Here is a 25,196-nt window from a genome sequence, read left to right on the forward strand (position 1 = left end):
CACTGTTTGTTGAGCATTCATTTGGATTTGTTTGCACAGAGGTTATGCAACGTTTACTATTTATTGAGCATTATATGAGCTTTCATCAATTCATCATTACCCTACACTTTCACACCTTCCAACATTCCTCTGATGAAAATAGGGAGTCCTATATAATAATAATAATAATAATAATAATAATAATAATAATAATATCCCCACCCATTTGACTAGGTTGCCCCAGCCACTCTGGGCAACTTGGAGGGTCTGCATTCTTCTTACTGCAAAAAATCTGAGCGGGTTGCTTTTTTTTTTTTTAAAGTGAGCTTGCTGCAGATCAACACTTCAATCCACTTTTGCAGCCCAAACCTAAATGTGCTAATATATGATCGAATCCCTCCCACAGAATATTGACCACCTGGAAGCAAACCAAATATGATAGAAATGTAGTAGTAATGCAATAAGCACACAGACCTTATTACAGATTAGTGACTGGTTTCAAAACTGAACACGAAGCGGACAGTAATTGATTTCACAGTGTAAGGGATGTAAACAAGAGTGCGATGTACCAGAGCTCTCCTTTGCAATTATTGCTATCGAAATAATTCATAAAATGATTTAAAGTCAGATGACGCCAAACACCTTTAGAATGGTAAAATCCCAAGAAGACTGGGAAGAGGGCCAAAAGGAATTCCCCAAACTGAAAGCAGAGAGAGATGAGATTCTGTGTGAATTCAAAGTGCTCCCTCATGGAGACAAAAACAGCACAGAAGACTGTGTGCTCAATTACAATGAGTCTGATAAGTCTATTAGGAGAGAGACTCGCTGTTAAATGAGTTAAGTGGAAAATGTAGGCCAAGATGCACAGTGAAACAAATAGACAGAATTTCTGGGAGGCCAGTTGAATATAATGAGACTTACTTTTGAGTAAACTCAACATGTGCTAAACTAATGGTAACTTTGGATGGATCACACTTCTGGTAAACGCACACAAGCATAAGCACCTGGGAGACAAAAACAAAGCAAAACAAAACAAAACAAAACAAAACAAAACATGGTTCTTTCAAATAGACCTCCCCTTCCAGACCCATCAATATCCTCTCAAGTTTTTCAGAGAGTTGGCAGCAGCTTTTTACTCTCTAGGGCTTGGCACCCTGGAATTTAGGATTTCAAAAGGTCGTGGGTTTATTGGGGGGAATGTACATCCCCCCCCAACAACTGTATTTTGTGGGCAAAATCTGAACCCACAGCCATGTTTGATCTTTCTGTGTCTATCTTGATACAGAAGCAGCTCTCTCCATCTATTAGAATCTATAAGGTATGTTAGCTGCAGACAGTTTTGCCCCGGCAAGTTCTAGGAGAATTATGGTACTAACTGTGTCTCCTAGGAGTTCTGAAAAATAACGAGTTCCACAAACAGAAAACTGTTGCTGCTAGACAGAGATTTAGGGTCATGGAGGGAGACTCTTAGGAAGCTGCTTGCTTGCCTTTGGCTGGTGGCCCTTGTGTCTGTTAGTGTGTGTGTGTGTGTGTGTGTGTGTGTGTGTGTGTGTGTAACACAGGCTAATACAATGAAGACCCACCCGGTGGTGGAAGTGGTTCCACAGATCCTGGAATATAAACTAGAGTACTCTCCAGATCTGCGGTGTGACAAGCAAACAGACTTGGTGCCTGTTTGCTATCATTGCAAATCCTGCATCTTGTCCTGGAAGGCTCTCTCCACCCGAGAGTGGTTTGTGCGGGCCAGCCATATTTCTAAGGGGCAATTCTTGAAGGGGATCATAAAACGGTTCCAAAGCCAAGACCTCTTGAAGTATGCCTGGAACCTCCTGCAGTCCACCAATAGCAAGGATTTCACCTACAGCCGTTCCTGCGTCAGCTCCAGCTTCACAGCATCTTCCACCTTGGACCGGGCACTTAATCCGAAGAAACTGGAGCATGCCATGGAAGACCTCTGGAAGTGGTTCTTAAATGCCAGTTTCTGGAGCAAAGCAAACTACCTCCTGCTTCTGCTGCAGATGTGTGACTCACAGTTGTTGCTGATGGCTGCCAACCTGGTTAGCATCCTCTTGAGCCAAGATGAGGCCACTTGCAAATCGGCGGACAACAAAACAGGTAATACTAATGCATTAGGGGGCTGAAGGTGCTATCTCTGACTCTCAACCAGACATCCCAGTAATGTGTGGAGGGGGAAATAGACAGTATCCTTTACAATTGTGCTAATCCTCATTGCATAGATATGTGTGGGGCAGCCAGCATCCTAGTTGCTTGTGGTCAACCAGCAAAACTGAATGAACTGTCCCAGCTTACATTGCCCAAGGATCTAGTTACATTCAGAAGTTCACATGAAGAGGTGGGTGTGGTGGGGAACCTCCAGATGCGGCTGGACTTCAATTGCCATCACCTCTGGGTGGGTCTGATGGGAGTGGGAGTCCAATAACATCTGGAGGGCCATAACTTCCCCATACCTGACTTCAGAGAGGACCACGTTAAGTGTAGCTTGTAACTGCTCTTCCTTTGGTTGCAGACCAATGAGCAAAGAACCTAGATATAGAATCATTTCCTGTGAAATGTTCTTACTGTTTTTTTTTTGTTTTTTTGTTATTTCTATCTCCTGTGTTATTTAAATCTTTCCAGCTGTGCCAGATGAAGATCAAACAAGCAAGGATGTGATTCCTCTTAAGAAGCAAGAGAAATCTATCTCCCAGGTTCAGAGCCACCTCACATCTCGCACCTCTGGTTTTACCTCGGGGGTTGCTTCAGAGAAGAGTGACTTATTTGGTATTATTTAATTCTGTTTATCCATCCATCCATTTCCCATTCCTAATACAGTCATACCTCTAGTTGCGTTAGGTTCACATTGCGTTTTTTCTGGTTACGAACACAGCAAACCCGTAAGTGTTTACTTCCAGGTTCGCCACTTTGTGCATAAGTGATCTGCGTGCTTTGCGCATGCGCAGGAGTGCTCTATCATGTCACGCACACGCACAGAAGTGGCGCTCTACTTATGGACTTTTGGGGGTATGAATGGCACCCCAGAATGCATCACGTCCATAAGTAGAGGTACCACTGTATATATATGCCACTTTTAATATGCAAAATCCATAGTTATTTTTGGGTCAGCCAAAATGTCACAAAATAGTGAGCAAGCTTTCAAGTTCTCCAGAGTTCTTCCTTAGGCTAGAAGTTAAACTTGTGGTGGAGCTGGGAGATGGTCACATATCCCTTTTGTCAAATTACCCTAACCAATGCCATCCCTATCACAAGAACAGTGTACAACAAAGCTCATGCTGCCAACCCCATCAACATCTGCAGCTGATCCAACAGACTAGACTTTGTCTTCCAGCCAAATGTCAATGTCTGCCTCTAACAGTGGCACCCCACTGGAGCAAAAGAGATCCACACAGGTAGGTGTGGAGCAGGTAGGTGGGTGGGGAACAGATGGCAATGCCACTGTTAGCCTAAACAAAACATGCTATGGCATTACTTAACTGCCTCGTTGTGATTTCAACTCTGGTGGCAGTCTTGGCTCTCCAGCATAGCTTCTGTGGCCATGTTGGCCATCCCAAGGTCATGGTTGGGAAACTCTCAATCAGAAAGTTGAGATCAGCCTTCCCCACTCAAGTTATGTCAAAGCTTGTTGATACCCCTGAGCTGCACCACCCTGTAGCTCTGGCGGGCCATCCTGCTCTGCTCTTCTTCTCATTCCACCTAATTCCCCTTCCAGCAATCCAGTCCACCAGTTGTAATTATAGATAACAGCCAGAATAACAGTAGTGGATGTTTTGATGAGATCAGTGATAATCAAGACAGACCATTGGTCTGTTTAGCTCAGTGTTGTTCCCAGCAACTGGCAGCATCTCTCCATGATTTCACACCAGGTCTTCCAAGGTCTCTACTTGGAGATGCTGAATAGAGCCTGGGACCTTCTGCCTGTGAAGCAGCATCTCTACCACTTCTATGTTGATTCATGACTTTTCATTGTTCCTGGGTTTTCTCCAGGAGGTGCATCTCGTTTGTAAATAATTGCAACTACTACCCAGTTGGCATAATGGAAATCTGGTGCTACATAGTCCCTCTTGAGATGTGGGACTGTATGAGACATTGGCGACGTCACCTACAAAGCCATGGCCCACATATAACATATGTATGAGGAGGTCCAATTGCTCAAAGGCACAGGCTGCTTGTTCACTGCGGGGCTATAGAGGGTAACTTAAGCTTCTTATCCTGCCCGTTCTTTTTATGGCCACTCTGTAATACTCCCTTGGTTGGTTTTCACATCCACTCGACAGGTCGTCTACGTTTGCAAAGGCTTTGGAGCAAAGAGTCAGATCAGATGTCTGAAGTAATGTCAGAGTACATGGATGAAGCCACCAGCAGTTCTGTCATACTGAATGTCGCGGAGCCTGTACCCCCCCATCCCACAAAGCCCTTCAAAGTCAACAAGTTCAAAGACTTCATTCGCTGTCTGCCCATCCACTTGTCCAAGTTCATATTGCGTAAGAACCTCTTGCCTTCCTCACAGTGCCAGATTTACTTATACACAAGCTAAATTAAGCTACATTCAAGGGCTTCAGATTATGAGGAATCTCTAAATACATTCTTTTAAAAACTAAATTTAATATTTTACATAATTGGTTAAAAAGGAGAACAGGGAAAGCACTCTAAAACATACACTATTGCTCTGATATGACAACAATATACTTAATGGCTACACATTTGTCATATTGAGTTCATTAATTTGTGCAGAAATAGCTGTATTTTATAAGGTGTCCATAGTTAGATGGTTAGTTTTTTGTTATATCCTTACCTGTGCCAGCACCATATATGCGGATATTAAACTTCGTTATTTCTATTCCCATTGCCTTTTCTGTTTTTTTTTTTTTTTTAAGTTTTCCAGCCTCTTAAACTTGACAAAGTTTGACAAAAGCTTAGGGGCTTCAGCATGTCTTAATAAGTCCCTGAAGCAGCTTTCTAATGCTTCGCTTTTAGGAAGCAACAGAGCAACAAGCTTCTCTTTGTGATTCTCTAGGAATGCTGGACATGAAATCCTTGAACAGATGTGCTCTCGTGAGTGCACACTGGGACTTCCTGGTCAAACTAATCAAGAGGGATATGATAGCAAATCGTGCTCTCCATAGTGAGATTGCATTCCTGCAGGTACTGTGGGATTCTCAACCCTTGTGGTTTGTTAAGGGTACTGGGCATTGTAGCTCTTTGAGGCGCAAACTACGGTTCCCATGATTCTTTGGGGGAAATCATGTGCTTTCAATGTATTGCGTATCTGCAGTCATAGTGTGTGGAGTGCAGTCAGTAAGGATGGACCTGCCCTCCCATGCAGAGGCCAAGCTTTATCTTGCACCAACTGCAGCCATTTTTGGTCTAACATTTCAGTGTTGACATATTTAACTAAATGATGTTGTCTTCTTTCTGTTGCAGGGGTCATGCCCTAAAGGAGCAATTTCCAACTATGCCAAAATTGTCAATGTTGCCATTCCTCGCATAAACTCTGAAGGTGACATCATCCGAAGCAAGGCCAAGTTAATCGTAACTATAAAGGTGCATTGTGGGTGTTCTGCATTCCTGGATTTTCTTGGATTGGGTTTGAGTAGGTGGTGGGAAATTCTTGGGCCCTATTCAGTTCTCTGCCATTGGTTGATCTCTCTGGAGAGAGAGAGAGAGAGAGAGAGAGAGAGAGAGAGAGAGAGAGACCACAGAGAGAAACCATGCCTAGAGTATGGAAGTGTGAAGCTGTGTCAACCTGAAGCTATGCTCCTTCTTTCCCAAAGAAAGGAATAATAGCCCATGTGTGTGCACAGCTTGCGGTGGGAGTCTGCGTACTTGTCTTGGCCTAGCACACTCTCCATACTGGGTAGAGGGGGCTTCTGACGATGGAAGTGGTGGTGGAGACAAAGCCCATTTCAGCCAGTTGAAGCAGAAGGCCACCTACTTCCTCGTTTGTCATTCTCTCATATAACCAGCCATCATTGCTCCTCATTCTGCTTTAAGGAGAATGAATACCTGCGCAAAGCTTATCATGGACAAGAGGTAGACATTGTCAAGTTGGAAGAACGGAATGTCTTCTGCAGTGGGTATAATGTCCGGATTCTAATAGACAGGTATGTGTACCTGGCAAGAAGTGTGCTTTGCCTCATTCCACCCTCCTTCCCCCCAAAAATCTCTAGATGTGCCTCACAACAACCAATGTTCTACAACATATGGGGCATTTTGTAAACCCATGAATCTCTGGTGATATTTTCAAAATAGTGAACACATATAGCTTTCCCCCCAGGAGCAGCACACTAAGGGAAACATCTCTGTGTCTTTTATCTGCTTCCTGCCTCTGAATAAGTTGCCACAAGTGGTACAAGTAGAACGTACATTCCCATAATACATGCAAGTAGTCCAGTTCAGTTCCTTCATAGAGGCCAACAACACTTGGAGGAAACCAGATCTGGGCGGCCTGGCTTAGACTTTGGGAAATAGTAAAAATGAGTGCAAGGATGAATGTTTGGTTAGTGTTGCTTCTGTTGCTACAAACAGGGGTGTGGTGTGAGGGCATATGAAGCTAAGCAGGTCTAGATCTGTTTGCTGCTTGGATGGGGGACCTCCTGGGAATACTATATTAGCTGTCATGATGAATTCCACCATGGAATAAAGGCAGGATATGAAAGAAATAAGTCTATCAAATAAAACCAGGTTCTCCCTTCAACTTTCGCTTCCTCTTCAGTTTGGATCCAAACAGAGTGATTCACTATGGTGGTGGGAAGCTGATGGCCACTGGTTCTGTGGACCGGAAAGTCCGTTTGATGGATGTGGATGAGATGCGCTATGTCCCTCCTGTCTTTCTGGGACATGCTGGTAGCATCCGGGCTGTGTACCTCAATGAACAGAAAGGATTGCTTCTGAGTGGCAGCTATGATCTCAGCATCAGGTGAGCTGTGCTGATCCTAACATCTTTACATTGCATTTGGGGGGGGGGGAGGCAAAATATGGAAGGTGTTACGGGTACTTGCGGCCCATTTAATTCAACTTCCCTTGAGTGCTTTGTTGCTGGTGGGGCTTAAAAATACTTCACATTGTATTATTATGCTCCTCGAGTCTAAAATAAGTTATGTATTCCCACAACAAGGATGAGAGCTCAGGGGTAATCTGTGCAGAGGTACATTCCAGCACTGGGTGGAGCCATAGCAAATGATGGTTGGAGCCAGAGAGCTCCAGAATTAGCTACTGTATTCTATTTTTAAAAAATAATAATTATTATTATATACCATCCTTCATTCTCCAGTTCCAGGGCACTTCACACAGTAATGAAATACAGAGCCACAGACTACAGAACACAACAGCAAATGAAACAGCAATGCACTTGCAACTCACCAGCAGAATTTCAAATAAATTGTTGGTTGACTAATTTGTTGGTGGCTCCAGTTCTTTAGGGAGTGTCAGCTTCTGAACGTTGTTTATTGAAACTCAGAAAGCGCATTAAAAAACACACACAGTATAGTGCCATGTGTTACATTGTATTCCATAATATATCATACCCGTATCATCAAACTATTTAAACTTTAGTATATACTAGAGAAGCTATAAAACCTGGTACCAACAGATCAGACAAGAAGATAGGTGAACGGAATGTCAGAACTTAAAGCAATTTTCATGCACATATCTACCAATTCAATCTCACCTTGGATTGGCCATTGCCACATATTACCAATCCCCATACTAATTTAGTAGGCTGCATAGTAGAAAAAGGGAAATGAAGCATTAACCCCAGTATCGTAATCCAAACAGAGAAAGACCGTGCAAAGCATATTGCTTCCAGATATTTATTCCCATTTGTTTGGTTGTACCCCTATCTAGATATGCTTGAAATTTCAATAACTCGTTATATTCTGGCTGTGTACACTTTTCTGTTTACTCAGCATCTCATGCACTTCCGCTACTAGTTTGGAAAGCAATGTATACACCATGTTGGCCACAATGTTTATCTATTCTGTTGTTTCTTGAGAAATACTGCATTTTGATGCAATTTTCCCTAAACCCGCTTTGATCCAAATTGATGGGGTAAACAGCCCAGCTGTATTTTAAGCTGGTAACATACATGCAACTTCAGTGTTTGTTTCTTCGCATCCTCTTGATCCGTATCTTTTAGAATGTGGAATATCCTCACTGGGGCATGTGTGAAAATTTTTAACGGCCACACAGGAAGCATTACTTGCCTGGATTTGTACAAGAGCAAGTTTGTGTCTGGATCCAAAGACTGCACAGCAAAATGTGAGCAAAACGTTGCCTGTCTCCCAGGGAAATACGGGAAAATCTACATACTATAGTTAAATTTAAACTTTGCAGAATGAAAGGGTAAACAATTGTAATGCAGAACTATGACCACATCGTCAAGATACATTTAAAGCAGAATCATACCACTTTAAACAAACATGGCTTCCTCCAAAGAATCTTGGGAACTGTAGTCATTAGAAGGCTCCTATTGGCACTGTGGTCTAAACCACTGAGCCTCTTGGGCTTGCTGATCAGAAGGTCGGCGGTTCGAATCCCTGCGATGGGGTGAGCTCCCGTCGCTTGGTCCCAGCTCCTGCCAACCTAGCAGTTTGAAAGCATGCCCAAAAGTGCAAGTAGATAAATAGGTGCCGCTCTGGTGGGAAGGTAAACGGCGTTTCTGTGTGCTGCTCTGGTTTTGGTGTTCCATTGCACCAGAAGCGGCTTAGTTATGCTGGCCACATGACCCGGAAAACTGTCTGTGGACAAACGCCAGCTGCCTCGGCCTATAAAGTGAGATGAGCGCCGCAACCCCAGAGTCGTTTACCTTTACCTTTACCTTTTCTTGCAGAATAACAATGTGTTGCAGTACATCCTCAGTACAGTCATACCTTGGTTCTTGAATGGCTTAGTTGCCAAACAAATCGGCTCCCGAATGCCGCAAACCCAGAAGTAAGTTTTCCGGTTTGCGAGTGTTTTTCAGAAGCTGACTGTCCGACACAGCTTCTGCTTGAGTGCAGGAGACTCCTACAGTCAATCAGAAGCTGCACCTTGGTTTTTGAATGTTTTGGGAGTCGAATCGACTCCCGGAACAGATTAAGTTTGAGAATCAATGTACCACTGTATCTAACAGGAGTGTTCCAGTTCCAGGGGCCAATCATGCCTTCCTCCATAAGTTGCAAGGGGTCAAGCAAGACTGTTCATGCACACCGTTTTCCATTTTTCCTCTCCAGTAGACACTCAGCATTCTATTTTGGCTGAAGGCCACTAAGGCTGCTCAGTCCTCATTGGGATCTTCTTTTCTGCTTCCAGAGCAAGTGCTGGGGGTTGCTTGGTCATCAGGAGGAAGGGGACTGAGTGACTCTTTGGAGCAGATGCTGCTGCTAAATATGCTGCCACCTTTAGAGATTTTTTGCAAGAGTACTGTCCATCTCCCAGCCTATCTGTGTCTTTGGCAAGGTCTCTGAGATCCTGCACTCATCACTTCAGCTTAATGGCACCAGGAGACCGCTCAGGGTTGTGCTGAAAATGAATTAACGGCATCTTTTTGTGTTTTTCACAGTGTGGGATATAGAAACTGGAAAGTGCGTTAAGACTTTCGCACACAAAGCTATTGTTTGGGCTGCTAAGATGAATGAAACACATGTCGTGAGTGCCTGCGATAAGGGCATAGTGAAAGTGTGGCATGCTGAGACATGTATACTGATAAAGGTAAGACTTATAACGCAGTGGCTGACTCTGAAAATGCTGTCAGCTCAGTATGTGGCACCAAGCAACACATTTAAGGTGGAGTCAGAGCAGTGGTGGGGAAACTCAGGCCAGGGTGGGCGGGCGGGAGGGTAACATGGCCCTCCATACTTCTCTACTGCTCTTGCCAAACGTTTGTATGCAAACAATGGGGCTCTATCTTCCTTGGGAACACAGAGAAAGGTCAGTGAGACCTTTCAAGCTTCTTTGGCATTTCATGAACACAGGGATAGCAAAGGGACTAACCCAGGCAAGCGTCAAACAATCAGAAGAGAGCTGGCGTACAGTGACCACTCATTCAGAGTGAAATATGGGAACTGCCACTGGCAGCAGGGGTTTTCTAGGCAGCAATAGGAATTTAGTGTGCAACTTCACCAAAAGTGGTTGCTAATTGCAATACATCATGTCTGTGACACACTCATAGAATTCTGAATGTTTGGTGAGGCAAACCTTCTCTGTGAGAAAGTCTTGCTGGTCTTTCTTCAGCAGGGCTAGTCCGTCTATATGTTTAATCACAGGTAAAGTTTTAATTATGCTTTCTACAAATTTTCCTGGGATTGAAATTAGCCTAATCAGTCTGATGATTCCTTGCTCCCCACTATTTTGATCCTCTTCCACTCCAGTAAGAAAGCTGACATTTCTGATAGGTTAGATGCTTAGCATTCAGCAACAGGCGGCCAGTGGAGGTTAGTCACATCTTTATCACCAACAAAGTAAACAATACAAAAAAATTTTTTCCTTCCAGTAGCACCTTAAAGACCAACTAAGTTAGTTCTTGGTATGAGCTTTCGTGTGCATACCAAGAACTAACTTAGTTGGTCTTTAAGGTGCTACTGGAAGGAAAAAATTTTTTTTGTTTTGACTATGGCAGACCAACACGGCTACCTATCTGTAAAGTAAACAATGGCATCATAATCCTGTGGTTGCTGGAAGCCTCTAAAGAGCATGCAAAAACAAATCTGTTTTTTCCCCAGACTTTACAAGGGCATCTGGGCCCTGTGACATGCCTGTCGTTTGATGAGTGGCATCTTGTGACAGGAAGCAATGACGGCTATATCCTGGGATGGAGCATGCACGGAAATCACAAGCGATGCCTGGGGGCTTTCAGACACCCCATGTAGGTATTGTTTATTGCAGTCAAAAAGCTGCAGACTTTGTGATGTCCTTAACAATGACTCTTGATTCTTATGTGTTTGGAGTAGTTTTTATAAAGGACAAAGCTAACGGGAACTGTGAATTTTTCCCATTGCCAAAATCCCTTCTGTACAAGATGAGACAGCTCTCTGCTTTTGAACCATACAAGGTTTATCTTTTCTTTGAACTCCCACCCACCTCCAAGATGGCAAAAAACCTAAGACCACAGAACCTAGCATGACTCTACTATGAATGGCTTGTCTCCACCTTCAAAGGTCCTCTACGTTAAAGCTGTTCATAGGATTTACCACTTCAGTTAATATTTAGTCTATATCACATCTCAAAAATGTGTGTGTTGTGAACTGGTAATGATGAAAGGATACAGCAAGAAAGAAGGAGGAGGAGGAGGAGGAGGAGGAGGAGGAGGAGGAGAGTTTGGATTTGATATCCCGCTTTATCACTACCCGAAGGAGTCTCAAAGCGGCTAACATTCTCCTTTCCCTTCCTTCCCCAAAATAAACACTCTGTGAGGTGAGTGGGGCTGAGAGACTTCAAAGAAGTGTGACTAGCCCAAGGTCACCCAGCAGCTGCATGTGGAGGAGCGGAGACGCAAACCCGGTTCCCCAGATTACGAGTCTACCGCTCTTAACCACTACACCACACTGGCATGTGGTTACAGGCCTCTGAAAGATGGTGGCCATTTTTCACTTTCCATCCCCATCAGACTACTTTACTCCAGAAAGGCAGTAAGTTGTGCCTCTTCATTCACTAGGCTGTACTCCAGGGATGGTGATCTTGCTGGCTGGGGCTGATGAAGGTTCGAGTCCAACAACAGTTGAAGAGTCACCTACCCTTGCTGTACTCTCTGTGGTCCTCTTTTCTAAGTTCGTCTCACTTCTCCCAGGTTCCTGCTGGCCTGCCTTGGCACATAGAAGAAGGTGCCTCTAGCATTTCTGGACTCGAGCCAATGCCAGTTCTCGGTTCAGGCGGTTCTCCACCCAGCCCCTTATGTCAGCATACAATCCTTCAACACGGTGTTGACTTTCTTTCTCCCTCAACTGCCTAAAAGTAAATTGGCTCACATTTTGTTTGCTTACGTTTAGCGCTCTGCTGATCCGGGTGCGTTCTTGCAGTAACTTTTCACTTCAGGTGGCAGCCTGTTTAAACCTCAATTTGTCATTTTCCTAGTAAACAGCACTTGCTTGACATATTTTCTGCTCAGAGTAACACATGAGGGAAGGGTAGGAACAAGGGGTGGTATTCCACTAAGTTCTACTCAGAATAGACTAATTCAAATTAATGAACATTGACTGCATTATGTGCATTCTACGTGCGTGTGCAAATAGACAAAGTTGTACTAGTAATAATCCCCCCCCCCCAATTTCACCTCAGTCATGAATATTCCTTGTAAAACACATCCTCCATTTGTTTACTTTGAGGAGTGTTAATTCATCATTCTACACCAAGACACCCTTACAGTCTCAATGTTGTCCTCATAAGAGCAAGTGCTGTATTTCAACAACTTTCCTTGTTTGTAGGGAGGTTCTGTCCCTGGGATTTCTCTATCTCAGAGTCATCAGTGGCTGTGCGGATGGGAAGATACGCATATTCAACTTCCTGACAGGGACCTGCCTGAGAGTTTTGAGAGCCAATAGCAGAGGTGACCCCGTGGTGTCCTTCTGTATAGTGGAAAACACGTAGGTTGCAGACATTATTTCCCAGTTCTTAAATAATAAAGGTTGTCATATACATTTCTGAGGAAATGTGTGGGCTGGCATGTGAAGGGCCTTGGATTGCTTCCGGAGTGATTGTCTGAATTGCTGGTGGACGGCACTGCTTTGTAGTGGTTCTGGTCCTGTTTGGATGGATGTTTCTAGAGAGTGACGCTTGGGGAGTGCTCTTCAGCCCTGTGGAGTCTTCAGTGCAGGGTTCCTCGGGGTTTGATGTTATCCCCTATGGCTGTTTAACATCTACATGAAACCAACGGAACCATCCCCATGCAAATGACAGCTTTAGAGGAGCAATTTTCATTAGGACTGCACCAAGGGAACGAGAGTTTAAAATTTCTCCTCCCCCATTTGCTACAATTCTATAATTCTCAGTCTTCCACCCCACCACGTGATTGCTATTTGCATTTGAAAAAAAATAAAATCATGTCACCAGTTGCAGGAAAAGGCAGTGTGGCAGTAAGCTACATCCATACCACCTTTACTTCCTTGCAGATTGAAGGTTCTAATAATGCCTCACTCCTCAGTTTATAGCACTACACATTTGGTACTTTCTGACAGTTGGCCATGGTGTTTTCTCACTACCTTTGCCTTTCTTTTAGGCTACTGGTCAATGCACTGGGCAGCGTGGTTATGTTCCAGTTTGAGGAAGTAGTGTGGGACCACACACTAGCTTCCGAACAACTAACTAAAAGGAAAGAAAAGAGCAAATTTGACGACAAAGCATTGCAAATAATGCCGCCACATTTACTTTCTGGGCGGAAGAAACGGTCCCACAGGAATAAATGGAAGCTTTACAACACCAAAACAGTATTTTCCTATGACATTATTCGGAAGTCGACGAAATACTTCAGAAATTCTACTCCAGGTACTGCTCCTGATGCCCATCAAGTATTAAGTTAAATGGCAGGTGAAATCCTGCAAGCGTTGGTAGGCGTCAAGAAGGGAGGGACTTCTTCACCCTTTTACAAATTCTTCCAGGGTGTTTAGATGGCTTGTATACAGCCTTGGTCATCTCTCCTTTAAATTCTAATACCCTGTGATGATAAGCATCACATTTGATCTATGTTGCATTTGACATGCAGTAAAAGGGTGGTCTGATCCTCCTTTTATCACTCACAAAGAGGAATGAAAAATCTATCTGTACTCCAAATGTTGTTGGACTATAGCTCATATCATATGCAGCCAGTTTAGCCAATGGTTAGAGATGATAACTGCTGTCAAGCAACATCCGGGGACCTAAGGTTGAAGGATATATCATCATTTAGGATTATGTGAGCAAGCTGCAGTGAGCCTTGGGCTCACACAACTGCCCCTGCCACTCTGCTGTGGCTACAAGGAAGAGTTTGGAAGGTTTTGCTCAACCACAGCCTGTTTGTTTTGCCCCAACTGCAAAACCATGGTTGATGTTAGCGATGGTTTATTTGACACAAGCTAGCTTTGAACTACATTGACATTAAGCACGGCTTATTGGTTTGGAGAACTCAACAAGCTGTGGCTAAGCAGAAGTGAGAGCTTCCAAGTGCCTCTTCATGGCTGTACCAGAGAAGATGGGTGATCTTTCAAACCTGAGGCTTGCGGCGGCTCACTCCAGCTTGTTCATCAAACTATGCTTTAGCATGACACCCCAATGCAGCCACTGAGTTGTGCAAATGCCGAGTAATCAGACTCCTTTTGCCCACTCAGTTTGCTGCAGGGTAAAGCAAGCACAACCAAAATCTGAGCATATGAACCAGTTCTGGGTACATATGCAAAACAGATGGCTGTGCGGGGGATATTTCAGGTCATTGGTGGCTGTTTGAATATAGAATGAATTATCTGTAGGTTTTAATACACAAGCGATCTGCAATGTCCTGCTTTATACAGTTTTTTGGATAGGTAAAAAGCGGAACTCATGTAATATAATCATGGATTTGTGAGCAGGATTGGGGGACCTTATGCCCAGAGACCAAATCCAGCCCTGACTGCAATGCATCCTTACAATAAGATAACACCTCTTACTTGCCTGGATGAAGGATGGTGTTATGTACTGAGTTGAATAGGATCCAAACTGCAGCAGTCTGATTGGTCCTAGAACAATAGGATCCAAAAGGCAGCAGTCTGATTGGTCCTAGAACAATAGGATTCAGAATGCAGCAGTCTGATTGGTCCTAGAACAATGCAGCAGTATGATTGGTTGGCAGGAACCACCCAATCATGCTCCAGATAGAAGTGAATCCACAACTTGATTGGCTTACAGTAGAATTCCGGAATTAGCCAATCATGTGCAGCCCATTGTGTAAATAACGTATATAAAGCAGATACTTTGAAGGGACTTTCATTCATTCCTCCTCACCACTATGAGCTGAATAAAGAGCATTAAATCACTTTGCGACTCTGAGTATATTTCAGATGGAGACACGTGGCTGTGTGTGTGTGTGTGCATGGGCGCACATGCACGTGCAGAAACCTAGCCCTTTTGTGTCTCAGCTACTGTAGGAAGATAAAAGTTACATCCATTGTTCACCCACTTGGGCCACACCCAAGACTGTCACGTGACCCTTAAAAGGTTCTCCATGAGGAAATGTGGCTTTTAGACTAGAAAATATACAATCTAGGGCCACCTTCCCTTCATCAGATGGCGTCATATTCTGCTTGATGACATTCTCCTAGGTTATTATTGATTAAACTTATTAGTCACTTTTTTTTCATATACAAGATACTCAAAGCAACTTAACAACAATAAACATATAACACATATATTAAAAGCAACATTAAAAAATTATAAAACCTACCTCCATTACAGAAAGAAAGGCTGGATATTTCTGGGTTCCTAGGAATATTCATCAGAAATCTTTGTGTAGTTTTGCAAGATGGGTTTGATCTTGGTTCTCTGGAATAATGAAGAGTAAGACGGGTTTCTACTGAAGTACTCCTTTTGAATGTGTTCTAATAAGTTCTTAAGAATTATACAAGACCAACTGCACAGTAGTTAGATAATCCCTTTGGTGAAGAAGTCCTATCAGACTACTTTTCACATTTTTCTAATTTCACAATATTCCAATTAACTAGAATTTCTGGAGAGAGGAAACAGATATCAAGTGATACATTGCTCATATATGTTCAGGATGTTTGTAGCTGACACAAAACTGATAAGCCCAACTTCCGGAGGCGGCGCCATCGGCAATGGTGGATTCCCTCTAACCTCGAGGGAGTAGCTCCGCGGAAATTGGGTCTTGCCGCTACGGCGAAGCAGGGACCCCTTTGAAACTCACAGGCGGGAGAAGCCTGTGATCGTGGGACTCAGCGGGCACCATTAGCACCCCCCAATTGGCGAGGGAACTCCGCAAGGGGCTCCGGAGCGTAACGGGGGTTTGGCGCGGTGCTGAGAGTCGACTGCTCTTTCCATGGAGTGAAGCCGCTGACCTTTTTCCTGTGACAATTCGGCTGACAATCAACTACCCGTGAGTAGGTCAAGTTTAAGATCGGGGACATAAGAAAAAGGATTAATTTGGCACTGAACTGGGAAGGCGTAAACAGGAAGTCCACCTTCCGTTTTCTGTATATAGATCAAAGCAAAGACTCTTTAAGCTAAAACCTGGAGAGTTGAGTCTAAAAGGACTTAAATCCTAACATCAGACTAAAAGAATTCCTCCCCTGAATTGCAGGAGAGGGGAGGGAAGAGGAGAAAGTATTTTTTGCTTGTAAAAAAAAGGAGAGTAAAGAGAATAAAGACCACCATTTAATCCCTGGGAACAGACTGCCAGGATCAATAAGAGACGCACTGTTTATGGACAATGTTACTTTTTGACAGTTAACTCTGCAAGTGAGATACTTTTACTCTGAAGGGTTTCTCTGGATTTGAAACTGTTGCATATGTTGTTGAAGGGGGACTTTGGTAAACTGGAAAAGACATTATATTGTTTCCATTGACTGTTACTGTGTCCTCCTAGAGGAATACTGAAATTGTTACAACCAGCTGGGGACTTTCCACTGTTAACTGGCCAGGGAAATTTCCACTGCAAAACAAGCTTCGAGCCGTGGGATCGACCTTGACCCTCAGATAAAGTGTTATGGCAGACCTGCCTCAGGAAAAGACAACAAGATCGGGTAAGGTTAGATTGACACAGACCAGCGTACTACAGCAGCGCAGAGCATCTGCATCTGGCCCCCCTGTACCACAAGGAAAAGACCCTGCACAAACCACAGCACAAACTGTAACACAAGGAAAGGATCCAATACAAGCTGGGCCTAAAGGAATGGCATCTGAAGAGAGTTTTACCTCAGTATTAAGCAAAATTTATGAAACCTTGGAAAAACTAAGTAATCAAGTTACTGAACAAACAACTAAAATTGACCAAAACACCACCAGCATTAACAGCTTGGGGCAAAAGGTGAACTCAAACACAGAATCCATTGAAAGACTGCTGCAAAAATCTACCTTGAACCAAAAGGCAGCTGAGGAAGCACAGGAAAAAGCTTTGGCTGTGGAGGAAAAGATTACACCGATATGTAAACAACTTGAGGACCACTGGACGCTCCTGTCTATGACTGAACTTAAGGAAAAACAGACTAATTTGAGGATCAGGGCAGTACCTGAACTTGAAAAAGACAGTTTAAGTGACTTTCTTATGCAGGAATTTGCAGACTTTTGGAACCTGGATGCTAAGCAAGACTTCAAGATTGTAAGTGCCTTTAGACTTGGAAGAGGAGGGAGAAAAAACAGGGTGAGAGACTGTTTGATTACCCTCCGAACGAAAGAAGAGAGAGACAAAATACTGAATCTGCATTTCCAGCAGACTCTCGAGATACAAGAATCAAGAATAGAGATCTTCAAGGATATTCCGAAACATTTATTGGATCTTAGGGCCAACTACGGAGATCTGGTGGCCCTGCTAAGAAGAAACAGAATAGTTTTCAGGTGGGAATTTCCCCAAGGCCTTTCTTTTACCTTTAAAAGGAAAAAAACCAAAATAAGATCAGTGGAAGATAAAGAAAAATTCTTGAGAGACCACGAAGAAGATCTACAAAAAGAAGCTGAAGAAGGAGAAGAGCCAAGAGCATTAAAACCAGGACTACTAGAATTAGTATCACTACCTTTGGGATTGGATAAATCAGAGAAAAAGCCACCACCGACAGAAGAAGAACAATCACTAGGAGCAGTTGGAGGAGAAGTAAAATAATCACACCATGTCTCTGCAACTATTAAGTTGGAATATTCATGGTTTTAACTCCCCGGAGAAAAGGAGAAAGGTTTTCCACTTATTGAAAAAGGAACAATTGGACTTGATTTGCCTACAGGAAACTCATGTGATAAGGCTCCACAGGAAAGTACTGATTAATAAAAGATTGGGTCAAGAGTTTATTTCGTCAGACAAAGTTAAAAAGAGAGGAGTTGTAATTTATGCAAAAGAGAGCCTATCACCAAAATTTATTTTTAAAGATGATCAAGGAAGATTCGTGGCAATTGAAATACAAATTCAAGGAGAGAAATTCTTGATAGTAGGAGTTTATGCACCAAATGAGGGGAAATCTGAATTTTTTAAGAAGTTGCATGAGACATTATTGGACTATATGGAATATAACATTATTATGATGGGAGATATGAACGGAGTGGTGTCTACAAACATGGACAAGTCACAATGACAGGTAATTACCAAAGACGGCAGACTACCAAAAACCTTTTTTGACATGACTGACAACATGGATTTAATTGACATTTGGAGAACTAAGAACCCCTTGGGTAGAGAGGGAACTTTCTTCTCTGAAGCCAAAATGACATGGACAAGAATTGACCAAATTTGGATAACTAGAGGACTGGCTCCTAAAATTCGAAAAGCGGAAATTTGCCCTAGAACTTGCTCCGACCATAACGCTGTGAGAATGGAGATGAAATTAACACCAATTGGTTCCTTTAGATGGAGGATGAATGACACCTTGTTTAGAGATGCAGAAGTTACCAAGAAGGCCCAAAAAAACTTTGAGAGACTATTTTGAGATAAACTTGAGTACTACGGTTGAAAAAAGAGTAATCTGGGACGCAAGCAAAGCGGTTATGAGAGGGTTTCTGATTCAACAGAATGCAATAAAGAAGAGAACTCAAAATGAGAAAAAAGATAAAATTTTGGAGAAAATAAAAGAAGGAGAGAAGAAACTAAGAGTGAAACCAAAGTCGCAAGAGATTCTGAGAGAAATAAAGTTGTATCAAGTACAATATACGAAAATGATAAATCAGGAAATAGAATGGAAAATTAAGCAGATGAGACAAAAGACATTTGAATCGGCTAATAAATGTGGGAAACTGCTGGCTTGGCAGATGAAAAAAAGACAAAAACTGAACACCATTACAAACTTGGAAGTGGAAGGAAAGAATATACAGAATCCAGTGGAGATTAGAAAGTGTTTCCAGAGATATTTTAAACAACTATATACACAAGGGCCACAGAAAGAGACTGATATAGACCAGTTTTTAAGAACAAATGGACTACAAAAAATCTCTCAAGAAAATAAATTAATGCTGAATTATAAAATAACAGATCAGGAGGTGGAAGGTGCCATCCAAAATATGCAGTTGGGCAAATCTCCAGGGCCGGACGGTTTAACCTCAAAATATTATAGATCTCTGAAAGATTGGCTAATTCGACCACTAAAGGAGGTTTGTAATGAAATTTTGGAGGGGAAAAAAGCGCCAGAGTCGTGGAAGGAAGCTTATATTACACTTATACCGAAAACTGAGTCCGAAAAAACACAACTTAAGAACTACCGCCCCATATCCCTACTTAACGTGGATTACAAAATTTTTGCAGATATTCTGGCTAAAAGACTGAAAAAAGTACTAGTGGAGGAGATACATAAAGATCAAGCTGGCTTTCTCCCGGGTAGACACTTGTCTGACAACACGAGAAATATAATTAACATTTTAGAGAAGTTGCAAGTGAACATTAATACAAAAGCAGTTTTGATATTTGTTGACGCGGAGAAAGCCTTCGACAATATTTCTTGGAGTTTTATGAAGAGAAATCTTCAGGGGATGGGGGTTGGTCAAGGCTTCGAAAATGGTATAGGTGCAATTTATTCAGAACAAAAGGCTAAATTGATAGTTAACAACGTAGTGACAGAAGAATTTAAGATGGAGAAAGGGACACGACAAGGCTGCCCAATTTCCCCATTGCTTTTTATCTCGGTCCTGGAGGTTTTGCTAAACATGATTAGAAGGGACCATTTGATCAAAGGTATTCAGGTCGGAGCTAAACAGTACAAACTTAAAGCGTTTGCAGATGACTTAGTATTGACATTACAGGAGCCAGAATCTAGTACTAAAAGAGTATTAGAACTGATTCAGGAATTTGGTCAAGTAGCCGGATTTAAGTTGAACAAATTAAAGACTAAGGTTCTTGAGAAAAATTTAACACCAATTGAGAAAGAGAGGTTTCAGAAGGAGACGGGTTTAACACTGGTTAAGAAAGTAAAATACCTAGGGGTTAATATGACCGCTAAGAACCTAAATTTATTTAAAGATAACTATGAGAAATGTTGGTCAGAAGTGAAAAAGGATCTTGAAATATGGTCAAATCTGAAGCTTTCCTTGTATGGTCGAATTGCTGTTATAAAGATGAATGTATTGCCAAGAATGTTGTTTTTATTTCAATCATTGCAAATTTTGGACAAAATGGATTGTTTCAAGAAGTGGCAGAGAGATATTTCTAGATTGGTCTGGCAGGGCAAGAAGCCCAGAATAAAATTTAAAATATTAACTGATGCAAAGGACAGAGGTGGATTTGCCCTGCCAGACCTTAAACTTTAGTATGAATCAGCAGCATTTTGCTGGTTGAAAGAATGGCTGCTTCTTGAGAACACAGACATTTTGGATTTAGAAGGTTTTAACAATGTTTTTGGGTGGCATGCATATTTGTGGTATGACAAGGTTAAAGCACATAAAGCATTTAAAAACCATATTGTCAGAAGAGCACTGTTCAATGTCTGGACAAGATATAAAGACTTACTTGAAAATAAAACACCAAGGTGGTTATCACCGATGGAAGCGAAGGCTCAGAAAAAGCTCAATATGGAGGCCAAATGGCCAAAATATTGGGAGATTTTGGAACAAGAGGGTGACAAACTGAAACTGCAGAGTTTTGAGAAACTAAAAGATAAAGTGCGAGATTGGCTTCATTATTATCAAATAAGGGAGGTTTATAACTTGGACAAAAAAATTGGCTTCCAGGTGGAAAAATCAAAATTGGAAACAGAACTGTTAGATCCCAAAACTAAGACATTATCAAGAATGTATAACTTGTTATTGAAATGGAATACTCAGGATGAAACGGTTAAATCTGCTATGATAAAATGGGCACAAGATGTTGGACATAACATAATGTTTGCTGACTGGGAACAGTTGTGGACCACAGGTATGAAATTCACGGCATGTAATGCCTTAAGAGAGAATATTATGAAAATGATATACAGGTGGTACATGACACCAGTCAAGCTTGCTAAAATATACCATTTGCCCGATAATAAGTCTTGGAAGTGTAAAGAAAACGAAGGTACATTCTTTCACCTTTGGTGGACGTGCCCAAAGATTAAGGCTTTCTGGGAAATGATCTATAATGAAATGAAAAAGGTATTTAAATATACCTTCCTGAAGAAACCAGAGGCCTTTCTCCTGGGCATGGTCGGCCAATTGGTGCCAAAGAAGGACAGAACTTTCTTTATGTATGCAACAACAGCAGCAAGAATACTTATCGCAAAGTATTGGAAGACACAAGATCTACCCACCTTGGAAGAATGGCAGATGAAAGTGATAGACTATATAGAATTGGCGGAAATGACTGGCAGAATCCGAGACCAGGGAGAAGAGTTGGTGGAAGAAGATTGGAAGAAATTTAAAGACTATTTGCAGAAACATTGTAAAATTAATGAATGTTAAAATGATGTAGGATTGAAATGAGATGGCTTTAGCAACAAAGTTAAAAGAATATGTAAAAAAGGATTGATAATTAGATGGAAATATAAAGTAATAATATGTTAAGATATATAATTAAGATACAAACAAAGTGGGTAAGGATTTGCTGAATTAACTATGTGAATTGGAATACAAAAAAGGGAGGTGTGAAGAGGTCAGGAAACAAGTAATTGAAATATAAGATGTGAAAAGATTGATTTGTTTTTAATTCTGTTTTTTTATTATTTTTTCATGTGTTTTGTATTTTTCTTGGCATTTTTGTATTTTTATTCTCTTTTTCTTTTTCTTTTTCTTTTTTATTCTGTAATTTTCTATTGTCTGTAAAATTTTAATAAATATTTTTTTAAAAAACAAACAAACTGATAAGCCCAAGCTCACTGGCATGCACAGTCCCACTGATCCACAAAACACAACTCTGGAGTTAAGCCATTTGAAGATTGCAGCCATATAGCCATATTCTCATATACTTGGAAGAAAGTCTGACTGCGTTCAGTAGGACTTCCTTCACAATAAGTGTGCTTTGGACAGCAGCCGAAATTATTCCCTTCTTTTCTAGCTCTTCGTTATCAAATTTCGAAGGAACCTCTTCCCAGGATGCGCGAAAATGTAGTAACCCTGGAAATGAAGCCAGATGAGCAGACTAGACTCTTTTCTATTGCCGCGCGTTCAAAATCTGTAACAACTCTAGTAGGTAAGGAACTGTGGTGTATTGAAAATGTGCAGCTGCATTTAAAGGTGCCATTTGTTCCTGTAGTCCAGCTTTAGGCCACTAGAGCTGATTAGCATACTCAAAATAAACAGTATGCAAATTGTAGATTTGGTAGGTGTAGTGGAAACGCCAAAGAAGGATCGAGCAGGCTTAGGATTGCCTTGCGCAATCAACCATTCCTTGAAGGCCGCATGTCCTCGCAGGAGCACTCCTGCCCTTGAGGGTGGCCCAGCTTGGGCTCGATTGCCCAGATTATGGGACTGGGAGGAGCCCTAATCACCACAGGTGGCGGCTGTGGAGGCATTTGATGCAGAGAGTCTGGGTGCGGGGCAACATAGTCAACGTTGCTGCATCACAGACTGGACGTTGCTGTTCCTAAGGCCTCCTCCCCCCCATGGCTGGAACAAGGGATTTGGTGATCTGGTGCTATATGTGGGTTGTCTGAGTGAAGGTATTGCGGGGATTGCTTCTTTGTGATTGTTTCTTTGTGTAAGAGGGTGGATCATAGATTATCTGGGGAGGTTTTACACGAGAAGCCTATTTTGTTCAAATAAAAATCTTTCCCCCCACTAAGCGCTCTATGGTCCATCAGAGATCCATTAAAAAACCTGCTATTGACTTGGCAAAACAGGAGGGGGGAATGTAGATTTTAAAACAGACTGACGGAAGGTGAGGGTGGGGAAAGTAAAATGTGGGTCAGGGCATGGGAATATCCTTTACTACATGTTAAAGTGAAATAGTAAAGACGCAGGTGGGAAATGGGATAAACAAAGCACCACAAAGCAGCAGGTTAAGGGATGCTAAATTAGAAAGAGAAACAGAGCCAATATACATTTTAGATCGTACAAATGTCAAACACGTACTCTACCCTTCGTCTCCATAACATTCACCTCACACTCCTGCATGACATAATAGTAGCCTGGAACTGTGCTTGTCTTGGCGCACCATGGCAACCACTTTGACATCATCAGCAACAATGAATTCATCTCACAGTAAACCCAGTGTTGCAGTTAGGTGAGTTGAAGACTTTGGGCCCTCCTTTACATGGTAATGTGCAGAGTGAGCTCCACATTTTTGTGAGCCATTGAGCAACAAGCTTATCATCTGGCACCACTCCTTCCTCCTAGTCATATCCCTTCCCTCTTTGGACTTTTGCCTTTAAAACTAAAGTGCCATCCAACATGATTTATTCCTCCCCACCTCAAACAAACACCCAAGCCTTCTCCCCATCCTGCTCTACTCATCAGGCTTTGCAGGCCCCTACCCACCTACCCATATTCAGTCATTCAGCCCCCCCTAGCTAGCAGGAAGCTAGCTACTCTTTTTCTAGCTCTTCTGACAGGGGAGCTCCTGATCCCCATAGGTTCCTCTTTCAATCCATGGATTTTTAAAAGACTTCATTTGGGGGGTCTTCTGATCTACCAAGTAGGGGCCCAGACCTGTGCTCCAAGTTCTGCCCTGCCTTCCCCCAGGTGCTAATCTTCACTCATTTCACTTTTATTTTTGAAAACAGGAGATGAGTTAGAGGAAAACAAGCCCTTAGCCAGCAACTTTGCATCGGGCCAGGATGCTGATGCTTTCGTAAAGCACATAAAGAAGAGGCGTTTCCATGGTCCCCTGTCTGGTGACCAGATCCTTCTCACTGTTAGCACAATGCAGCATGCCTACCAGACAGACCAAGTCAGTGCCAACATGGCATACAATATGAAAATCAAAGATGCCTGGGGGCCTGCCTTTCTCCAGAAAAATTTGCCCCAAAAGACCCCTGCTGCCCAAAGTCCAGAGCAACTGAAAATGGATCCATCAACCCAGCTGAAACGACTGAAGGCTGCCCGTTGCATGATCGGCATGGAAAGGATTTCCACACCTTATGAAACCAAAACGCTGCAGTTAAGCTTGAAGAACTCCTTGCTTGGAAGCAGGGTGAAATCCTTCATCCCAGCCCCCACTATTACACGTTCCCAATCATGCAGCAACTTGGCCAGAGGGGGAAAGATTTCTCGCCAGGCAAAGATACCATCTCCACCTGCCATAGGGCATGTCGTTGGTCACTTTACAAGCTCTGTCGAATCCATCAAAGTGCCTCGAATGAAGATTGCCCAACCCGATAGAGACATGATACCACGGCGACCCAAACTCTTCTTCACCCACACTCCAAACCCATACCGGCTCAATTCTGGGTTCCGGCTTCTGACAACCCAACAGATGAAAGAGTATGAAGAAGCTAAGGCGCACGAGTATCAGGCACAGAAGACCAAGGTTATAGCAAACAGAGAAAAAGAGTGTAAAAATGCCTGGCTAAGGAAAATTAAAGGTCTCCCCATCGACGATTTCAACAAGGAGGGCAAAGTTGCAGCTCCTGAACTTGGAGAGAATGTTTTCATCTGAACTTCGCTTTTCAAAGCAGCCTGCTAGTCCTTCCAAACAACTGCCTACAAACCAAACAGCTGGCACTGGGGAGCTTTGGGCTGAATTTTTACCCTCAGCTTGAAGCTACCTTTCAGAAAATGCTAACAAACTCTATTGAATTATCCAGATTTTCACATGGCTGAGAAGGTGGGACTCTGGGCTGCACTGGGGGTGGGGTGGGCTGGATATGATGGGGAAGCTACTTCACTCCCCAAAGAAATGTCTTTCCAGTTTGCAGTGAGTGCAGTTTACAAATACTCCTGGTCTCTAGAGAAAGGTTTATTAACATGACTCTACAATGATTCTGTTTGTAAGCTTTGTTTCTAAGACTGTGAGTACACTTCCCAAAGCTCACCATATAGTCCAAATCTTAATGAAAATGTTCTAAACTTTGCAGTCTTATTGAGGACATCCTCCAGGTGTCCAAGAGTCACCATCAATTAATATATGTTCACAAAATAAAGAAACCTGGCTACAACAGCTCTTACAGCGGTACCTGCTTTGTAATGAACTTGTTTCCTTACTTGTTGCTTTTCATGTGGGTCTTGTTCCC

The 25,196-nt window shown here is 42.5% G+C and overlaps 1 protein-coding gene and 1 long non-coding RNA gene across 3 annotated transcripts; one reads left to right on the forward strand and one right to left on the reverse strand.

The window, feature by feature from the left end:
• Nucleotides 1-1,357: 1,357 nt before the first annotated feature.
• Nucleotides 1,358-25,123, forward strand: FBXW10B (F-box and WD repeat domain containing 10B). Its single transcript, XM_083597678.1, has 14 exons — nt 1,358-2,094; nt 2,617-2,760; nt 4,272-4,478; nt 5,012-5,139; nt 5,419-5,538; nt 5,989-6,098; nt 6,710-6,913; nt 8,132-8,253; nt 9,536-9,684; nt 10,695-10,837; nt 12,393-12,551; nt 13,184-13,449; nt 22,082-22,216; nt 23,748-25,123. Exons 1-14 carry the CDS (start codon nt 1,551-1,553, stop codon nt 24,620-24,622), a joined length of 3,306 nt encoding a protein of 1,101 aa, XP_083453804.1. The 5' UTR covers nt 1,358-1,550; the 3' UTR covers nt 24,623-25,123.
• LOC310755277 lies at nt 6,670-23,796 on the reverse strand. 2 transcript variants are annotated; one of them, XR_014544265.1, is made up of 3 exons: nt 23,674-23,796; nt 15,356-15,453; nt 6,670-6,860 (listed from the first exon to the last, which is right to left on the reverse strand). It is a non-coding gene; the product is annotated as an uncharacterized lncRNA (long non-coding RNA). The 2 variants fall into 2 exon arrangements; XR_014544266.1 differs by lacking the exon at nt 23,674-23,796 and adding an exon at nt 23,098-23,223.
• Nucleotides 25,124-25,196: the final 73 nt, after the last annotated feature.

This window comes from Podarcis filfolensis, assembly GCF_964270895.1.
Source record: "Podarcis filfolensis genome assembly, chromosome: 2".
Lineage (NCBI taxonomy): Eukaryota > Metazoa > Chordata > Lepidosauria > Squamata > Lacertidae > Podarcis > Podarcis filfolensis.

Bases quoted from the DNA above. Each gene is read 5' to 3' on its own strand.
- FBXW10B (XM_083597678.1), top strand. From the start codon at position 1,551: ATGAAGACCCACCCGGTGGTGGAAGTGGTTCCACAGATCCTGGAATAT. The intron at 5,539-5,988 runs GTGCATTGTGGG...TTCTGCTTTAAG, and splicing joins AGTTAATCGTAACTATAAAG to GAGAATGAATACCTGCGCAA. The intron at 22,217-23,747 runs GTAAGGAACTGT...TTTTGAAAACAG, and splicing joins ATCTGTAACAACTCTAGTAG to GAGATGAGTTAGAGGAAAAC.